The following is an 18,887-nucleotide window of genomic DNA, read 5'->3' as shown; positions in this document are numbered from 1 at the left end:
GGCCGGCTGACTGACTGGCCGGCCGGCTGACTGACTGGCCGGCCGGCCGACTGACTGGCCGGCCGGCCGGCTGACTGACCGGCCGGCCGGCTGACTGACCGGCCGGCCGGCTGACTGACCGGCCGGCCGGCTGACTGACCGGCCGGCCGGCTGACTGACCGGCCGGCCGGCTGACTGACCGGCCGGCCGGCCGACTGACTGGCCGGCCGGCCGACTGACTGGCCGGCCGACTGACTGACTGGCCAGCTGACTGACTGACTGGCCGGCTGACTGACTGGCCGGCTGACTGACTGACTGACTGACTGGCCGGCTGACTGACTGACTGACTGGCCGGCTGACTGACTGACTGACTGACTGGCCGGCTGACTGACTGACTGACTGGCCGGCTGACTGACTGACTGACTGGCCGGCTGACTGACTGACTGACTGGCCGGCTGACTGGCTGACTGACTGGCCGGCTGACTGGCTGACTGACTGGCCGGCTGACTGGCTGACTGACTGGCCGGCCGACCGACTGACTGACTGACTGGCCGGCCGACTGACTGACTGGCCGACCGACTGACTGACTGACTGACTGGCCGGCTGACTGACTGACTGACTGACTGACTGGCCGGCTGGCTGACTGAATTATTTAAACAGGTGGAACTCCACTCAGATCTCCATCTCATTTCAGGAGTAGGTCAAAGGGCACAGGTTCTGACTGCTTCATATCTTTTTTACTACCACAGACTCAATGTTTCAAACACAAGGGACAGCAGCAGGAATGTATTCACCATAAAGGCTGTCGGTATCTTTTTAAAAGCTTGGCAAAATTCACCTAGGTTCATTTATTTTCTTGTGATTGACATTTTAGTTGGAGATGATGAAATGATCATATTGTTTTGGCCAGTACTCTGAGTTTTACCTGGTGACCTTATGCTCCACTAAACCCATGACGACCACACATTAAATCTAGATCACAAATCTAGAGTAGTTTCTCTCAGGTTTCCTTCCTTCTGTGTCAGTGAGTTGTTCCCATCCATGTCCCCTGCCTGGTCTGTGGGTAACAAACCACTGAGATCCGGGGGAACACCGTTTGTATGTATGTACGTATACATTATGTAGTGCTACACATTTTTTCATTTACATTTTAGTAATTTAGCAGACACTCTTATCCATAGCGACTTACAGGAGGAATGTGGGTTAAGTGCCTTGCTCAAGTGCACATTGGCAGATTTTTTTCACCTATTCCTCTCTGGGATTCGAACCAGCGACCTTTCGGTTACTGGCCCAATGCTCTTTACCGCTAGGCTACCTGCCGACTGACTTCTACCAATAAACCCCCCAAAATGGCTAGCCTACCTGCTCCACTAACTGAGCATGACTGAGCACTCCCCCACAGTAGCCAGCACACCGAGAGTCCACAGCATCCCCCAGTAACACTGCCTTTCCTGGAGAGCTCTTAAACTAGAGAACAGCCAGGCACCATAACCATCACCAGCACTTCCTATGAATTAAAGATGATCTTCCATGTTCATTATGCTGTTCAGCCATCTCTCCTGGGTAAGGGAGAACTAGCTATGCTACAGTCGTTCTGTATATGCAGCAGGAGGTTTGTCAGCCAGACAAGCACAGAGATCGTTAGCTACCGCTCCTCGTTACCGCCTCTAGCTCGGGTCTTGCATCAGTACGATTCCGTCACCCCACCACCATGTGGTGTTTCGCTGCAGCAGCACCGTATTGATCTAACAGAGCCCCGTACGTGCACTAGTGCAACTATCGTCTCCATGGCAACGGCGTGGTTGAAGGTGAGCTCCCCCCAGTGGGTTGATCAGTCAGGGTTGTGAACAGACACAGGACGCAAACCCCCCTGACACCCTTCCCTATGCCCCCTCTCTCCCCATCCAGCCTTTCCATCCCTCACTTCCCTCACATCTCTGCTTCCCATCCATCCGCTCTCAGAGACAGTGAGTGCTCTATGCTCCTTTTGTTCGAAGAGTCTGTAGTGATGATAGTGTTTAATCTGAGTTCTGCCCCCAGTCCACTCACATGAAAGCAGGAGGGCTCAGCCAGGGAAGACCCCCCTCTGGGCTGTCAGCTTCTCACCCTGGGCTCCCCTTCACATGAAAGACCTGACACATGGTCACGCACATCATGAACTCAGACACACACATACTGAGCCTGCATGTATGTGTACACACACACCCACACACACACACCTTACCCTCGCCCCTCCCTGCAAACCCCAGCTGTCATTCCATTGTGATTCTGAGCAGGACAGCGGTATCTATCCCCCCCGTGTACAGTTTTAGTAAAAGAATGAGGCAAGATAGGAAGGAGGGAAAATGGCGGAGGGGGGTAATTTAGGAGTGATATTTATAGAGGCGGGCGGCCATGGTATTGGAGAATTAAAGCTGATTGAATTATCCGCCAAGGATATGGCTTATGGCTATCTGTATTACCAGGCTGTCACAACCACCAATCATAGGCCTCCACCACTGCCCATAGCCCCACCCCTTCCACGCACACAGTACACCACACACCACACACACCTCACAATGACCCATAGATGAATCCAGTGTAGTCAGTCATTTTTTTACGAGGAATCTTAATAACCTCAAAGCATCTCCACTTTCATTAGATTTCATCATGAGTTATGATCCTGTGTTTTCATTTATCACATGTATTTCATAATCTGGTTAAAGGGAATGCCTCTCCTGCTATGTCTGTGATGGATGCACTAACTACACTATTATTCTCTAGGATGGTTTGACCTGGAATTGTATTTGTATTTTTTATTTTTACCCCATTTTCTCCCCAATTTCGTGGTATCCAATTGGTAGTTAGTCTTGTCTCATCGCTGCAACTCCTCTACGGACTCGGGAGAGGCGTCTATCGAAAGCCATGCGTCCTCCGAAGCATGACCCTGCCAAGCTGCACTGCTTCTTGACACACTGCTCGCTTAATCTGGAAGCCAGCCGCACCAATGTGTTGGAGGAAACACCGTCCAGCTGTAAAAGTGTGTTGGTTCATGTTACCGGTGGATGTCAGTTCAAAGCCCTCATGTTTGGTTTCTACTCTAGAACGAGATTCTTCATATTGGAATCCAAGCTGTACTTGCCAATGGAATGAATCAATTAATGCTAATTCACAAAACAGCCCAGGGTTGTTTTAAGGCCACTTCATACACGTTTGGAAATAAAGTTGTGAAAGTCAAGTGAAGAATCGCAGGTAGGACTGAGTTGCGTCCTGGGCTGAGCCTATCTGTCTCTTATGGAGCCGCTCGATAATGGAGAAGTCTTTATAGAGGGCTGTGAGGCTAACTGTGCCACCCTGGTTGTCTATACTGAACAAAAATATAAATGCAACATGCAGCAAAGATTTTACTGAGTTACTGAGTTATTTCCTCATGAGAGGAAATCAGTCAATATAAAAAAAGAATATTAGGCTCTAATCTATGGATTTCACATGACTGGGAATAAAGATATACATCTGTTGGTCACAGATACCTTAAAAGAAGGTAGGGGCGCGGATCATAAAACCAGTCAGTATCTGGTGTGACCAGCATTTGCCTCATGCACCGAAACACATCGCCTTCGCATAGAGTTGACGAGGCTGCTGATTATGGCCTGTGGAATGTTGTCCCAGTCCTTTTCAATGGCTGTGCTAAGTTGCTGGATATTGGAAGGAACTGGAGCACACTGTTGTACACGTCGATCCAGAGCATCCCAAACATGCTCAACGAGTGACATGTCTCGAGTACGCAGGCCCCAAAAAAACGGGGACATTTTCAGCTTCCAGGAATTGTGTACAGTTCCTTGCGACATGGGGCTGTGCATTATCATGCTGAAACATGAGGTAATGGCGGCGGATGAATGGCACGACAATGGACCTCAGGATCTTGTCACGGTATCTCTGTGCATTCAAATTGCCATTGATAAAATGCAGTTGTGTTCGTTGTCTGTAGCTTATGCCTGCCCATACCAAAACCCCACCGCCGCCATGTGGCACTCTGTTCACAACGTTGACATCAGCATACCGGTCGCCTACTGTACATGTCGCCATACACATGGTCTGGTAGTCTAGCCAGACACCTAGGTATTTGTAGTTGTCCACATATTCTAAATCAGAACCGTCCAGAGTAGTGATGCTAGTCGGGCGGGTGGGTGCGGTGTCAGTTCAGTGTGTCAAATCGGAGGGCCTGTTGTCCGGACCTCTGGCAGTCTCTATGGGGGTGCCACAGGGTTCAATTCTCGGGCCGACTAATTTCTCTCCCTTTAACCTCTACGCAGACGACACCATTCTGTATACTTTTCACCCATCTTTGGACACTGTGTTAACTAACCTCCAGACGAGCTTCAATGCCATACAACACTCCTTCCGTGGCCTCAAACTCCTCTAAATGCAAGCAAAACTAAATGCATGCTTTTCAACTGATCACTGCCCCCAAACGCCCGCCCGTCTAGCATCACTACTCTGGACGGTTCTGACTTGGAATATGTGGACAACTACAAATACCTAGGTGTCTGGCTGGACTGTAAACTCTCCTTCCAGACTCATATTAAACATCTCCAATCCAAAATTAAATCTAGAATCGGGTTCCTATTTCGCATCAAAGCAGCCTTCACTCATGCTGCCAAACATACCCTCGTAAAACTGACTATCCTACCGATCCTTGACTTCGGCGACGTCATTTACAAAATAGCCTCCAACACACTACTCAGCAAACTGGATGTAGTCTATCACAGTGCCATCCTTTTTGTCACCAAATCACCATATACTACCCACCACTGTGACCTGTATGCTCTCGTTGGCTGGCCCTCGCTACATATTCGTCACCAAACCCACTGGCTCCAGGTCATCTATAAGTCTTTGCGATGTAAAGCCCTGCCTTATCTCAGCTCACTGGTCACCATAGCAGCACACGCTCCAGCAGGTATATTTCACGGGTCACCCCCAAAGCCAACTCCTCCTTTGGCCGCCTTTCCTTCCAGTTCTCTGCTGCCAATGACTGGAAATGAATTGCAAAAATGACTGAAGCTGGATACTTATCTCCCTCACTAACTTTAAGCATCAGCTGTCAGAGCAGCTTACCGATCATTGCACCTGTACATAGCCCATCTGTAAATTGCCCACCCAAATACCTCATCCCCATGTTATTTTTTGCTCACTTGAACCCCAGTATCTATACTTGCACATTCATCTTCTGCACGTCTATCACCCCAGTGTTTAATTGCTAAATTGTAATTATTTCGCCACTATTTCCTATTTATTGCCTTACCTCCCTAATCTTACTACATTTGCACACACTGTAAATAGATTTTTCTGTTGTGTTATTGACTGTACGTTTGTTTATCCCATATGTAACTCTGTGTTTGTGTCGCACTGCTTTGCTCCATCTTGGCCAGGTTGCAGTTGTAAATGAGAACTTGTTCTCAACTGGCCTACCTCCCTCACTAAATTTAAGCATCAGCTATCTGAGCAGCTTACCGATCGCTGCAACTGTACACAGCCCATCTGTAAATAGCCCATCCAATCTACCTACCTCATCCCCATATTGTTTTTATTTACTTTTTTTTGCTCTTTTGCACACCAGTATTTCTACTTGCACATCAATCACTCCAGTGTTTATATGCTAAATTGTATTTACTTCGCTACTATGGCCTATTTATTGCCTTACCTCATGCCATTTGCACATACTCTATATAGACTTTTTCTATTGTGTTATTTACTGTACGTTTGTTTATCCCATGTGTAACTCTGTGTTGCACTGCTTTGCTCTATCTTGGCCAGGTCGCAGTTGTAAATGAGAACTTGTTCTCAACTGGCCTACCTGGTGAAATAAATAAAAATGTACTGCCAAATTCTCTCAAACAACGGATGCAGCTTGTGGTAGAGAAATTAACATTTAATTATCTGGCAACAGCTCTGATGAACATTCCTGCAGTCAGCATGCCAATGGCACGCTCCCTCAAAACTTGAGACCTCTGTGGCATTGTTGTGTGACACAACTGCACATTTTGAAGTGGCCTTTTATTGTCCCGGCACAATGTGCACCTGTGTAATGAGCATGCTGTTTAATCAGCTTTTTGATATGCCACACCTGTCAGGTGGATGGATTATTTTGGCAAAGGAGAAATGCTCACTAACAGGTATGTAAACACATTTGTGCACAAAACCTGAGAGAAATAAGCTTTTTGTGTGTATAGAACATTTCTGGGATCTTTTATTTCAGCTCATGAAACATGGGAACAAGACTTTACATGTTGCGTTTATATTTTGGTTCAGTGTATAATTAAGACACAGGCCTGACAATGATGTCAGAACTAAGGCTCTCAGCAATGGCCAGACATATTGTAGGCTCCCATTTCTTTTGTTCTCTTTCTCTCTCCTATTTTTTTCTTTCTCTTTCTCGCTCCCCCCCCCTCACTTTTTATCAAATCAAACTTTAATTGTCAGATGTGGTGAATACAACAGGTGTAGGTAGACCTTACTGTGAAATGTTTACTTATAAGCCCTTAACCAACAATAAGTAAGTAAGTAAATATCAGCATTTTTCTTTATATAATAAGAAAATAATTTGAAAAATATACTAAAGCAATACATTTTTTTTTACAATAAATAACAATAATGAGGCTATATACAGGGGTACTGGTACTATGTCAATGTGCGGGGGTACAGGTTAGTCCAGGTAATTGCGTAGGTAGGTAGGTAGGGGTAAAGTGACTGTCTCTACCTCTCTCCAAGCAAAGCTTTACACACATTCCAGGACCTGACATCATTATAGTGTTTGTGTGTGAGCATCTACAAACTCGCAAGTGTGTGTGTGTGATTCTGCCAAAGCAGGGTCTCAGCATATCCTACATAATGCAGAATAGATGATGTAGACATGTCATTATGTTGACATATCATTAACTCCATAAATAAGCCATGAGGAAATACTGGAGTGGAGGGGAGGGGGGGGGGGTGTTGAATAGGTTTCGGCAAGTAGGAGTATGTGTGTTTGGGTACTGTTGAGTGAAATTCTGTGTGTTTGTGTGTGTGATGTCATTGTAATTTGGAGTGATGGACTAACTGTACTGTCAATCTTCAAGAAAGAATATTGCTGCAATGTTGATGAATGGATCTGCTCTCCCCTCAGCCCCATGTTCCTTATACTGAAGCTGTGTGGTGGAAGACAACACTGTCAAACACACAGATAAACAAACACCTACATGTTCTATTCTATATCATCTGATGGACACAGAAAGCTATTCTATATCATCTGATGGACACAGAAAGCTATTCTATCACCCTATTTGTAAATGTACACCCCAGCCTTTATAACAGAAACACTCCTTAACAGTAGAGGAAATGAACTCAAGCTTTCTTCAGATACTTTAAATGAATTTAAAGAACATAGAATCTCTCATCATCGCTCTTAGACGGTGACTTCCCATTGAAGTACAGTACAGTAAAGACAAAAGAAGCCTTTGAGACAATGCAGGGTAACGGCTAACTAGACATCCTCTAAAAAAAGAGGAAGAGGTGCTGATCCACTGCCTTTTGTTGTTGTTGCTGTCTGGCTGATCAGAGGGAAGAAGAGACAGTTGACAGTTGAAAGAGAAGCAGTGGAACACTAACAGCCAGTTGACTCTAGTGCTCCCAGTATGTCTTCCAGTATAGCTGGGATTTAATGGGAGCTGATTGTTCCAGTTGACTGAGGTGGAGACTTCCTGCTAGAACTGACAAATCTTTTTAAAGGCCCATTGCTATTCATTCACATCAGGAGGACACAGTGGATTGCAACCATGATGGATTCAGGTCAAACTCATTCGGTGTTTATCTTTGTGCCAATACATTGTGAATATGGGGAATGATTCAGTGAATTGTTTTGGTTTTCATTGAATATACAGTGGAATCTTGCATTACTATCTAGCAGTGTCGCTGAGGAGTTCATGTTGTTTCTATGCTTCGTGCTGTGCCATAGTTGTCTGCCCCAAAAAATGCAAGTGACTAGGACTCCCTTAATCACCCAAAATATATATATATATAATTATAAAAGGTTCCCAGACATTCTTTCCAAGAAATGATGCACCAGACTGTATACATGTTTCATGTTTCATGCTTACAATCCTGAGTAAAAAAAAAAAAAACCCTGCCAGGCTGAGTTCCTACTGCTACGGTCAGCCCCCTGATTGAAAACAGCAAAGAGCCAGGCAGAGACGAGGAGTGCTTTAGTCCCATCCGTCCGAAGCACAGATAGACCTAACACGCACATACTCACAGTTAAGGGCGCTAACTATCTCCTATCGGAACAAAGTTTTAATATCATCATTACAAGATGTCATTCACGTAACCCCCGTGGTCTGTCACGGTCATGTATGACATCATATTGAGTCCAGGCTGAAGGCTGACAACACTGACTGGCTTTGTTTAACTTGTGATAAGAGTTGTTGAGAGAGTGAACATTTGTTTGAATGGAAATACCAGTGATCAAGTACTGTACTGAACCGAGTAGTTGGCCTATCTTCTCCCTGCCTTTTGGCTTACATTCGTTTTGATTTAGTCTTGCTTTGACCAAACTGATGGGTCTCTAGGCATAATGGCTGTGGGAAGAGCCTATTCTGATTTGCTTCAGAATGATTCTCATCTTACTGTGTGTATTTGTGCAATCAATGCATGCATTCCTCCTTTCATATATGACGTGTGTGTTATCTGCCTGGTACCCTCTCTGTGTTCCCCTCCCATGACTCAGTGCTGCTATCTGAAGATAGCAGTCAACCTCAGTATGGAGCGCATAGGGGGTCTGTGTGACCATACATAGCTACTGTTGTGGAGAGGAGACAATCTGTCTCTGTTACGCTATGAAATGCAGCCTTCCGTCGTTCTCCTTCTCTCCTGCATAGAAATAAATGGATTATAGATATGGAGCCAGATAAATTATGACACGCATGGCTTTCCTGGATCGATCCATTCATTATACAATATACTATTCCCTTTCAAAGCTTGCAGCATAACCATCCATCATCCATGTCTGACTGTGTATCCCGAGTTGTGCTTTCTGAGAGTAGATTCTGATTCACTGTAGTAGTCTCCAGAGTGGCTGGAGATAATATATTGTATATGGGTCTTTCTATAAATAATGGGGCCAATGTGTGACATTGGGATCAACATTTCAAAATGGTTTGAAACATTTATTTTTATTTTTAAGCATTTCCACGTGTGTACTTAGAGGAATATAAGGTAATATATGCAAGTTGGCCCATAACTCAACCTATACAACACAGGTCTAGGACTATATTATATCAGAATAATTCATAGGAAGAGCTTTGGGTGTGGTGCATTAGTCTATCCTATATATTTGCGCACAGGAGACCAATACAAGGCACAAAAACATATGAAAACATAAACTAATTACCTTGATGCCTTCGCTGTTAAATCTAAAACCCTACTGTAAATCAAGCAGACAACAGCAGATGATCAACCTCAATTCGCCTGGGATAGTAGATCCAAAGTGGATCCAGGAACAACTGTCTTCACCGGCATAACGAATGAGGAGTGGCGACCTGTCATTCAGAGCCTGTTTTGAGACCCACATTTGGCTACGTTTTTTAATTTGGGGGGGGGGGTTGCCTGTTTTGCATGTTATTTTGGCAAACAATGTAAAAAAATATATATATAATTGAGATAATAAAGCCGCAAACAAACATGGTCTCTTTTTTGGTTTCTTGAGTAAGGCAGCTCCAAAATGCAGGTGTTTCAGCCCAGCTCAGTTCTTTCTGTGGTGGGGCAACCAGCGGAAAATACGAAGCGTAGGGGTTGGTAATGTTCTCTAGTTGCGCCGTGATTGGCTCAGTGTTCTATCACTTATGGGGACACTACGTCACCACCAAATCTAAGGGTAGAGCTCGAAAATTCAAGACCCTTCGTGCTGCCATAGAGTTACATTAGAAGTGCCCATCCAAGAAGGTTCAAGGTCATTGGTCAAGACAACAACCGTGATAAAGGGTTTTAAATCAACTTGTGAATTTTATTGAATATAGCTATGATCTCCCCTTATCTTAATGTAATGATGGGAAAAAAATAGATTATTATCAATGACTTATCAACAGCTGTAACAAGTTTTCCATTGTAGGAAATCCTCACTGGTACCCTAGTTTATAGAAAAACCCATATGAAGGATTCCCTGATATGTGTCTGGATGGCTGAGGGTGGTGGGGGTAAGGGGTTAACTAGCATAGTGGAAACACTGGGGGTCAATTATCCCTGCATCTCCCTATGGACAGGGGGGCAGGGGAGAGGGGCTGGAGGAGTGGGAGTGGAATCCCACTCTTAACACACACAAACTGATATATACACACACACACACACATAATGGGTGGAGGACTCAGTGGAGTGTGGAAGCGTGGAGAAAACGCATGGCAACATGCACACAGGGAGAGAGCTGATGTGCTTGTCAGATTACGAGAGGGTGTGTCAGTGTGAGAACCATTTAGTACCTTTTTTTCACCCTTCAAAATGTCATATTGTGAAATGTCATATTGTTCTTTGAGGTTCCATTACATGTAGCTGAAATGTGGTCCCAGTTCAGATGGGGTCTAAATCAACCTCTTGTCTCAGTCACATTGCCCTCTTCTCTCTCTCCCTCTCACATTCCTTACTTTCCCTCTTTTACTCACTTCCTTGATTGGTTACCAGTTGTGGGAAATGATGACATGCATGAACGCTAAGAGGAAAGGCACACAACAGGGTTTGTCATCTTTCTCTCTCTCTCTAGTTTTTTTTCTTAATCTCTTTCTTTTTCTCAGTTTGTTGGAGGTGTGTTCTCACATCTGGAGAAACAGGGCTGGTGACGGCAGCAGCTCATTCACTCCCCCTCCTTCTGCCCACGCTCCCACCTCTCTCTCCCACCATCCCTCCTCTCTCTCGCGCTCCCCCTCACACTGTGCTCCGTGTCTCTGTTTGCGTTACTGGAAATCAGATTGTGAGCTGTGGAGATGCTGGCAGAAGCACAGTGTGGAATAATCTTGACATCCCAGAGAGGGACCAGTGTGGAATTCTCCGGCTTTAGAAGAAGACTGAAAACCATATCAGGATTCTCTGTTCTCACGGACTGAAACTGCCTGTCATACCTTGTGCCTTCCTTATTGCCTCATCTTAACATTTGAAACGGACATTTTCACCTTTTTTCTTAAATGAACATCAACTGAGGGAGACCTTTTTTCGTCTCAACATTTAGAAGACAAATCCCCAACCTTAGACGTGAGGTTTTTCTGGACAGTGCTGGATCTGACCACTCAGGAAGTGGATACCTTTGGGATTTTACTCCCTGTTAGTTAGTTCATATTAACCCCTGCACACAGTCTCCGGTAGGATGACGGAGGTCCTGGTGTCCGACGTGAACCTGAACACAGTGTGTGAGCGGCTGGAGCAGCACTGCTGTGTGGTGGACCAGCAGCAGAACAACCAGCAGCAGCTTCAGCAGCAGCTTCAGCAGCCTCAAACCCCCTCCTCAGCCATCAAGAGGCACACCAACACCGGGGCCAAGCTATGGGGTCGCGTACGCAGCAAGCTCCTCAGACAAAAGGTCCCTACTTAATTTCTTGTCCTCTTTTTTGTTATTTTCTCTCACTCTTCTTTTATCAGCTTAGTCACATTTTTTTTTTCTGTCATTGCTAAACTTTTTTTGCTCTCTTTACTCCCTCTTTCTCTCTGTGTTTGTTGTCATCCCTTTCTATCTCTTTCTATGGTCTTACGGGACTGACAAGGTCTCGCTGTGTACACCTAACTCGTACTGTAGCTTCAGCAAAAGCACTGCCTCTGCTCTGTGCTGATGCTATTAGATGACAGACTGGTAGTGAAATGCATGATTTAGGTACAAGGGATAATTTACTGTTGGTGCGGAGCTACAGTGTTATTGCCCTGAGTACTGCGTGTGTGTGTGAGATACCACAGTGATTTTACACACTACACCCCTCCCACCACTTTCTCACCCTCTCATCCTCCTTCCACGTCTACCACTCTGCTCTTTTTGTCCCCTCGGTGCAAAGCCAGTGAATGGGCATGATGATATACCTCTGTGTGTGATAACAGATCTGTTTGTTATCAGGGGTGTTTTGGTGTAGCTGAGAGTCTGAGACTGCTCCCTCTGCTGTTCTGTTCTGAGAAGTTTTACCCCTAGACACAGATCTCAGCCAGTTCTGCACCCTAATGGTTGAGGTGAGGATGTTGGTGATAGTAAGCTGATCCTAGATCTGTGTCTAAGGGCACCCTATACCCAGAGTGTGTTGCATTGGTAGAGTTTGGATATGACTAACGATCCTCTCAGCAGGGCACCTGGGAACCCGGGGTGAGACTCATTAGGGCACCTGGGAACCCGGGGTGAGACTCATTAGGGCACCTGGGAACCCGGGGTGAGACTCATTAGGGACCTGGGTAACCCGGGTGAGCTCATTAGGGCACCTGGGAACCCGGGGTGAGACTCATTAGGGCACCTGGGAACCCGGGGTGAGACTCATTAGGGCACCTGGGAACCCGGGTGAGACTCATTAGGGCACCTGGGAACCCGGGGTGAGACTCATTAGGGCACGCTGGGGAACCCGGGGTGAGACTCATTAGGGCACCTGGGAACCCGGGGTGAGACTCATTAGGGCACCTGGGAACCCGGGGTGAGACTCATTAGGGCACCTGGGAACCCTGGGTGAGACTCATTAGGGCACCTGGGAACCCGGGGTGAGACTCATTACTGACACATTCCTACCTAATTAGACATGGCAATTACTGTCACCAGAGCGCCAGGCTGAGGAGAAGCATGGTCCAGCTTACTACTCTTTCAAGTTGGACTGACTCCTCTGTCTGGGGAATAGACACTTATGCATATACACACACACGCACAAACACAGCTGCTGTTGTAAATATGCCTTTGCTTCAGGTTCTAGGCCATGACTCATGCGTTGGAGGAAGAAGGTTATTTTTTTAGGAGATACTGTTTTTATCCCCGGTGCTACAGGTCTTTTACAGAGGCAGTTGGTCTATGCCTGTTTTTATATCAATGTGCTGGTAACCATTCGCCACTCTACTGCTTAATATGGTGGGAGTTTCAAGGTGTATGTCTGTGAACATGCAATACACAGTGTTAGACCGAGGAAACTAGGTCTGTATATTTCTGCACTGGTAGCACTTTGAGCAACAGCAGTAATTGATGTGCATGATAAAGGAGGACAAAACCGTGGTGCTATACTAGAACAAAGGATCCAAGATCAGGGCTGGAGTGAACTCTGTCTGCAGCAGCACTTTAGACCTGGGTTCAAATACGATTTGAAATCATTTCATGTATCATTTGAAATCATTTAAAATAGATTGAGCTTCACAGGCAAATCCCTGACCATTCTTAGTATTTGAACAGGTCTGCTTTAGACAGGTCAATAAAGAGCGTTCGCTGCTTCTGATGGCTGGAGCTGACAGTGACAGGTATATCTCCTCTGCTAGTCTCTCCTGACACTGCAGCCTGAACCAGGATCAGGCCTGGATTACAGGCAGAAATCCCTTCAGCTTTACCCCATCGATATCAGCTGATCTCAGCTGATCCCAGACCTGTCCACACACCCCTCCTGGCTGAGTCCTTCTGAGTCCTCCCGCACTGCAGGCCTGATATGTGAATCTGAGAGAGAGGAGGAAAGGAGGGAGAGTAGGCTATCTGGGTTGTTTTGCTTCTTATATTTAAATTACATAAATTGGTTTGTTCAGCTAAGTGCTGCACACTCTTGGTTTTCAAAATACACTGATACTCAGTTTACACACACAGAGCCACATTGACCTGTGTTTACACATCTGTACCTCTCTCATAATCACAGTATAATACACACCTTCACACACACAAGCATACTTTCACGCTTGCACATATTTTCACACACTTGATCATGCACTTTCTTTTTTCTCTCTATCTAACACAGACATCCTCCCATAGGAGCATGCTTTCACCATCGTGGATGCAGCTATGAGGTCTCATTCATTCACGTTGAATGAGTCTTTGATGGTTGGGTCTGAGTAAACGTTAGGTCTATGAATGACCTCTCAGTCCCAGCCCGATCCTCACCCGACTGGGGTCATAAAGTGTGAGTTATTCCCCTCCATATTTCTCCTACAGCACCACAGAGAATCAGGCTTTGAACCGGAGCAGCTATAGAATCCCTACTATTACCACTCTACCACGCTCATGCTGTTAAGAGGTGCTAAGAAGCAGAGGAAGGAAAGAGAGAGAGAGTGTGTGTTGAACAGGACTGCAGGACGTGACGGCGTGTTGAACAGGACTGCAGGGCGTGACGGCGTGTTGAACAGGACTGCAGGACGTGACGGCGTGTTGAACAGGACTGCAGGGCGTGACGGCGTGTTGAACAGGACTGCAGGGCGTGACGGCGTGTTGAACAGGACTGCAGGGCGTGACGGCGTGTTGAACAGGACTGCAGGGTACGGCGTGAACGGCGTGGCTTGAACAGGACTGCAGGGCGTGACGGCGTGTTGAACAGGACTGCAGGGCGTGACGGCGTGTTGAACAGGAACTGGCATGGGCGTGACGGCGTGTTGAACAGGACTGCAGGGCGTGACGGCGTGTTGAAACAGGACTGCAGGGCGTGAACGAACAGGACTGCAGGGCGTGACGAACAGGACTGCAGGGCGTGACGAACAGGACTGCAGGGCGTGACGAACAGGACTGCAGGGCGTGACGAACAGGACTGCAGGGCGTGAACGAACAGGACTGAGCAGGGCGTGACGGCGTGTTGAACAGGACTGCAGGGCGTGACGGCGTGTTGAACAGGACTGCAGGGCGTGACGCGCTGTGTTGAACAGGACTGCAGGGCGTGACGAACAGGACTGCAGGGCGTGACGGCGTGTTGAACAGGACTGCAGGGGCGTGACGGCGTGTTGAACAGGACTGCAGGGCGTGACGGCGTGTTGAACAGGACTGCAGGGCGGACGGCGTGTTGAACAGGACTGCCAGGGCGTGACGGCGCGTGACGGGTGGTTGAACAGGACTGCAGGGCGTGACGGCGTGTTGAACAGGACTGCAGGGCGTGACGGCGTGTTGAACAGGACTGCAGGGCGTGACGGCGTGTAGCTGCTAGCATGTATTAGTGAGATTTAGATTGAGGAAGACGAAGGGTGTGTGTATTTGTTTAACGTGTGTTAGTGAGTTTTAAACTGGGAGGGAGGTGTGTACTGACTGAGCACACAGGATCATTTATTTTCCAGCTCTAATTAAGACTATGCAGAGGAAGAAGCGGGAGGGACTCCAGTAGAGCTTAGGCTGGCAGAGAAAAGGTTTATTCTAGGCTGAATCCGATATTATGCCCCTTCTTAAATACCGTGTTCATTATGTTTTCTGTTAATTGTGTTTTGAGGCTATGTCCTCTTCCATACTGATTTCCATTTTGGCGAGTTATTTAAGCAATAAGGCCCGAGGAGGTGTGGTATATGGCCAATATACCACGGCTAAGGGCTGTTCTTAAGCACGACGCAGCATAGAGTGTCTCGACACAGCCCTTAGCCGTGGTATATTGGCCATATAGCACAAACCCCGAGGTGCCTTATCGCTATTATAAACTGGTTACCAATGTAATTAGAGCAGTAAAAATAAAAGCTGTCATACCCGTGGTATATGGTCTGATATACCACGGGTATGACAGCTTTTACTACCCAGTTTATAATGTTTTTTTTTACCCCTTGGTGGGCGTCAGTTACAGTATCCTTAGGAATCATGACGAGCAAAAGCAGGGAAAACGGGAACAGCAGTTTCCTGCTGGTTTGGAGTATGACAGAGTATGAAGTATAACAATTACGCCCATCCCAATCCCTAATCATATTTCTCCACACAGAAAATGATGGTATTCCATTTGAGTATGCTGATTAGTGTAGATGACATATTACTGTTTCATACCCCCGTGGCTCTTTAAAGGGCCTTAAAATGCCAGCCAGTACTCTAATGGAGTGTTTTATAGGGCATATAAATCTGACTGTCACTAAAGGGGGTCCATCCCTTCACTGTCCCCCATGCTCCCCCACCAGACACCCTCGGGCTGGCTAATGCGCTCCATGAGGGGTGGAGGGGGCAGGGGAGCATCCTCAGGCTGCTACCCAAGATGACCCTCTCCCTGCTGGGCTGGGTCAAACCTGCTGCCCCTGGTAGAAGAGTGGGTATTTTTTGTCTCCGTCTCTCCCTCCATGGGGCCTACATGAATCATCCAAATAGTCTAGGACAGTGGTTCCCAAACTTTTTACAGTCCCGTACCCCTTCAAACATTCAACCTCCAGCTGCGTACCCCCTCTAGCACCAAGGTCAGCGCACTCTCAAATGTTGTTTTTGTAAGCCTGCCTGGGTCGTTTTGGCTAACAAGTGTCTACCAACACAGACTATTAGCATTCGAGCTAGACTAGTGGAATGAAAGTGAAACAAAATATCCTCTCAAACACTGTCAATGGTGTTGCTAACGGACTAATAAACACTTTCCATCCAAGACCAAGAAGAAAGTCATCAAGGTATTGAAAATGTGTTTGATAATGCAATTGAAAAAGCACTTTTGGGTCATTCTCACGAAACTGAACAAAAAAATATATATTCTCTTGAATCACTGAGATTAGGATCTGTACTTATCATTTTCATAACTATTATTATGATGTAATGTATAACATGACCTAAATGTAATCCGGATGCATTTTGGTAATTCAGGCGCAAATTTTCAATGTATTTAAAATAAGACACTTTCCCATAAACTAGACATCTTAGTTCTCAGAATTATAATAGATTTTAGCAAATGCATCATGGTTTTGTACCTCAATTTGCTACAGACATTTTAAAACTGGTTTCATGAGAATCATCCTTCTATGAGTTAACAGAATATTAAACAGAGAGACGTTGTTGCAACCGCCAATCATAAGAACCTCCTCTCTCTGTCCTCCACTCTGCAGGCTACTGTGAGGCTGCCCTGCATGGGTCCTCTCTCTGTCCTCCACTCTGCAGGTTACTGTGAGGCTGCCCTGCATGGGTCCTCTCTCTGTCCTCCACTCTGCAGGCTACTGTGAGGCTGCCCTGCATGGGTCCTCTCTCTGTCTCAACTTGCAGGCTACTGTGAGGCTGCCCTGCATGGGTCCACTCTCTGTAGTGAACAGAACTGAGAACATTAGTGTCCCTGCTGGTGACTAAAGGACAGGTCACACGCTCTCCTGTACTAAATATACATGTAAATAAATCATCAGTGTTAGTCACACTTGCTGCAGGCAGGAACATGCTGTTGCATAAGCCTTGTCTTTAAGCAGATGCCTTTATGTTGCATGATGTTTATGAAGCTGGATCTTATACAGTATGACTTAGATAGGTTGCTTGGGCTGGTCTATGGCCAATCACAACTCTCCACCTGCTGAGAAGCATGCTGGTTGGCTCAAACCAGGAAGTCTTGCCAGGAAGCTCATGGCAACCGAGTCACGGAGGCCTTCTCACATGTCAATCATGACATCAGCAGCTGTTTACCGAGGCATCATATTATTACTAAGTAGAGGGATTTACATAATTACTATATAATGTGTATTTACACTTATGTTAATCTACAGCTAATTTTTGACTCAGAATATCATAATCTCATATTGCTTTTGTTTACAATCATCAAGCCGATAATATAATCTGTTAGCAGAAAAAATTATTAGGGTCTTGTTTTTACAGGACTTAATAAACAAAAACAATCCCTAGGTTGGTGTTTTTAATCAAATGAAACCCACGGTCCATGCAGTTGAGCTAGCTAGTCTCTAATTAAACTGGATGTGAACATTGCTGCTTATTGCTAATTTATAACAGAACAGTCAGTCACTGAATAAATATTTAAATTGTAGTGTCCCAGTGAACAGAAAGTGAAAGGTACAAGGAATGTAGCGAAGTACAAAATAAAATATTAAGAGGAATTCATTAATTCAGTGTATGACAATTCCATACTTTATCATAATTCAGTTCTGCTTTAAATATCGCTGCCAAAATACATTAACATTCCTAATTAATCCAACAATGGATTAATTAAAGATTATGGAGAGCGTCTGTATAATCAGAGTGCACACGTTTCTTCCCTGATGTCATTGTCAATTTACAACATTGTAATGTTGTGAAACATACCAGTGCTTTAAAGTTCCACGTACATTATGTATGTATGTATGTATGTATGTATGTATGTATGTATGTATGTATGTATGTATGTATGTATGTATGTATGTAGTACTTATTGTTATGTGTACAGTGCCTTCAGAAAGTATTTTATTAGGATCCCATTTGCTGTTGCAAAAAAGCAGCAGCTAATCTCCTGGGGTCCACACAAAACATGAAACATTACAAATACAGAACATTCATAGACAAGAACAGCTCAAGGACAGAACTACATTTTTTAATAAAGGTACATGTAGCCTAGATATCAATGCATACACCACAAATGTAGTGCCGTAAGGTGTTGCTTTATTTCGTTTTTTTGAAACCAGGTTTGCTGTTATTTGAGCAATATGAGATGGAACAGATTCCATGCAATAATGGCTCTATATAATTAAGCTTCTGATGGCTAATTGACTTAATTTGAGTCAATTGAAGGTGTACCTGTGGAATGTATTTTCAAGGCCAACCTTCGAACTTAGTGCCTCTTGCTTGACATCATGGGAAAATCAAAAGAAATCAGCCAAGACCTCAGGAAAAAAAAATTGTGGACTACCACAAGTCTGGTCATCCTTGGAGGCAATTTCCAAATGCCTGAAAGTACCACGTTCACCGTACAAACAATAGTACACAAGTATAAACACCATGGACCACGCAGCCAGTTATACCGCTCAGGAAGGAGACACTTTCTGTCTCCTAGAGATGAGCGTTACTTTCGTGCGAAAAGTGGCACATCAATCCCAGAACAAGG

General features: G+C 45.6%; 1 protein-coding gene across 3 annotated transcripts in view; it reads left to right on the top strand.

Moving 5' to 3' along the window:
* abr (ABR activator of RhoGEF and GTPase) overlaps positions 1-18,887 on the top strand; it is a 217,362-nt gene that overhangs the window by 186,526 nt on the left and 11,949 nt on the right. Inside the window, exon 1 of one of the 3 annotated variants that reach the window (XM_024011127.2) lies at positions 10,932-11,548. The exons of the other annotated variants lie outside the window; for them this stretch is intronic. Within the exon in view, the coding sequence (XP_023866895.1) occupies positions 11,336-11,548 (213 nt within the window). The 5' untranslated portion in view covers positions 10,932-11,335. Of the gene's footprint in view, positions 1-10,931; positions 11,549-18,887 lie in introns of those variants that run through there. 3 annotated transcript variants of the gene reach the window in all.

The sequence above is a fragment of the Salvelinus sp. IW2-2015 genome, linkage group LG20 (assembly GCF_002910315.2).
Source record: "Salvelinus sp. IW2-2015 linkage group LG20, ASM291031v2, whole genome shotgun sequence".
Classification (NCBI taxonomy): Eukaryota; Metazoa; Chordata; class Actinopteri; order Salmoniformes; family Salmonidae; genus Salvelinus; species Salvelinus sp. IW2-2015.
Note: the sequence above shows the minus strand (reverse complement) of the source record. Positions and strands in the feature narration are given on the sequence as shown.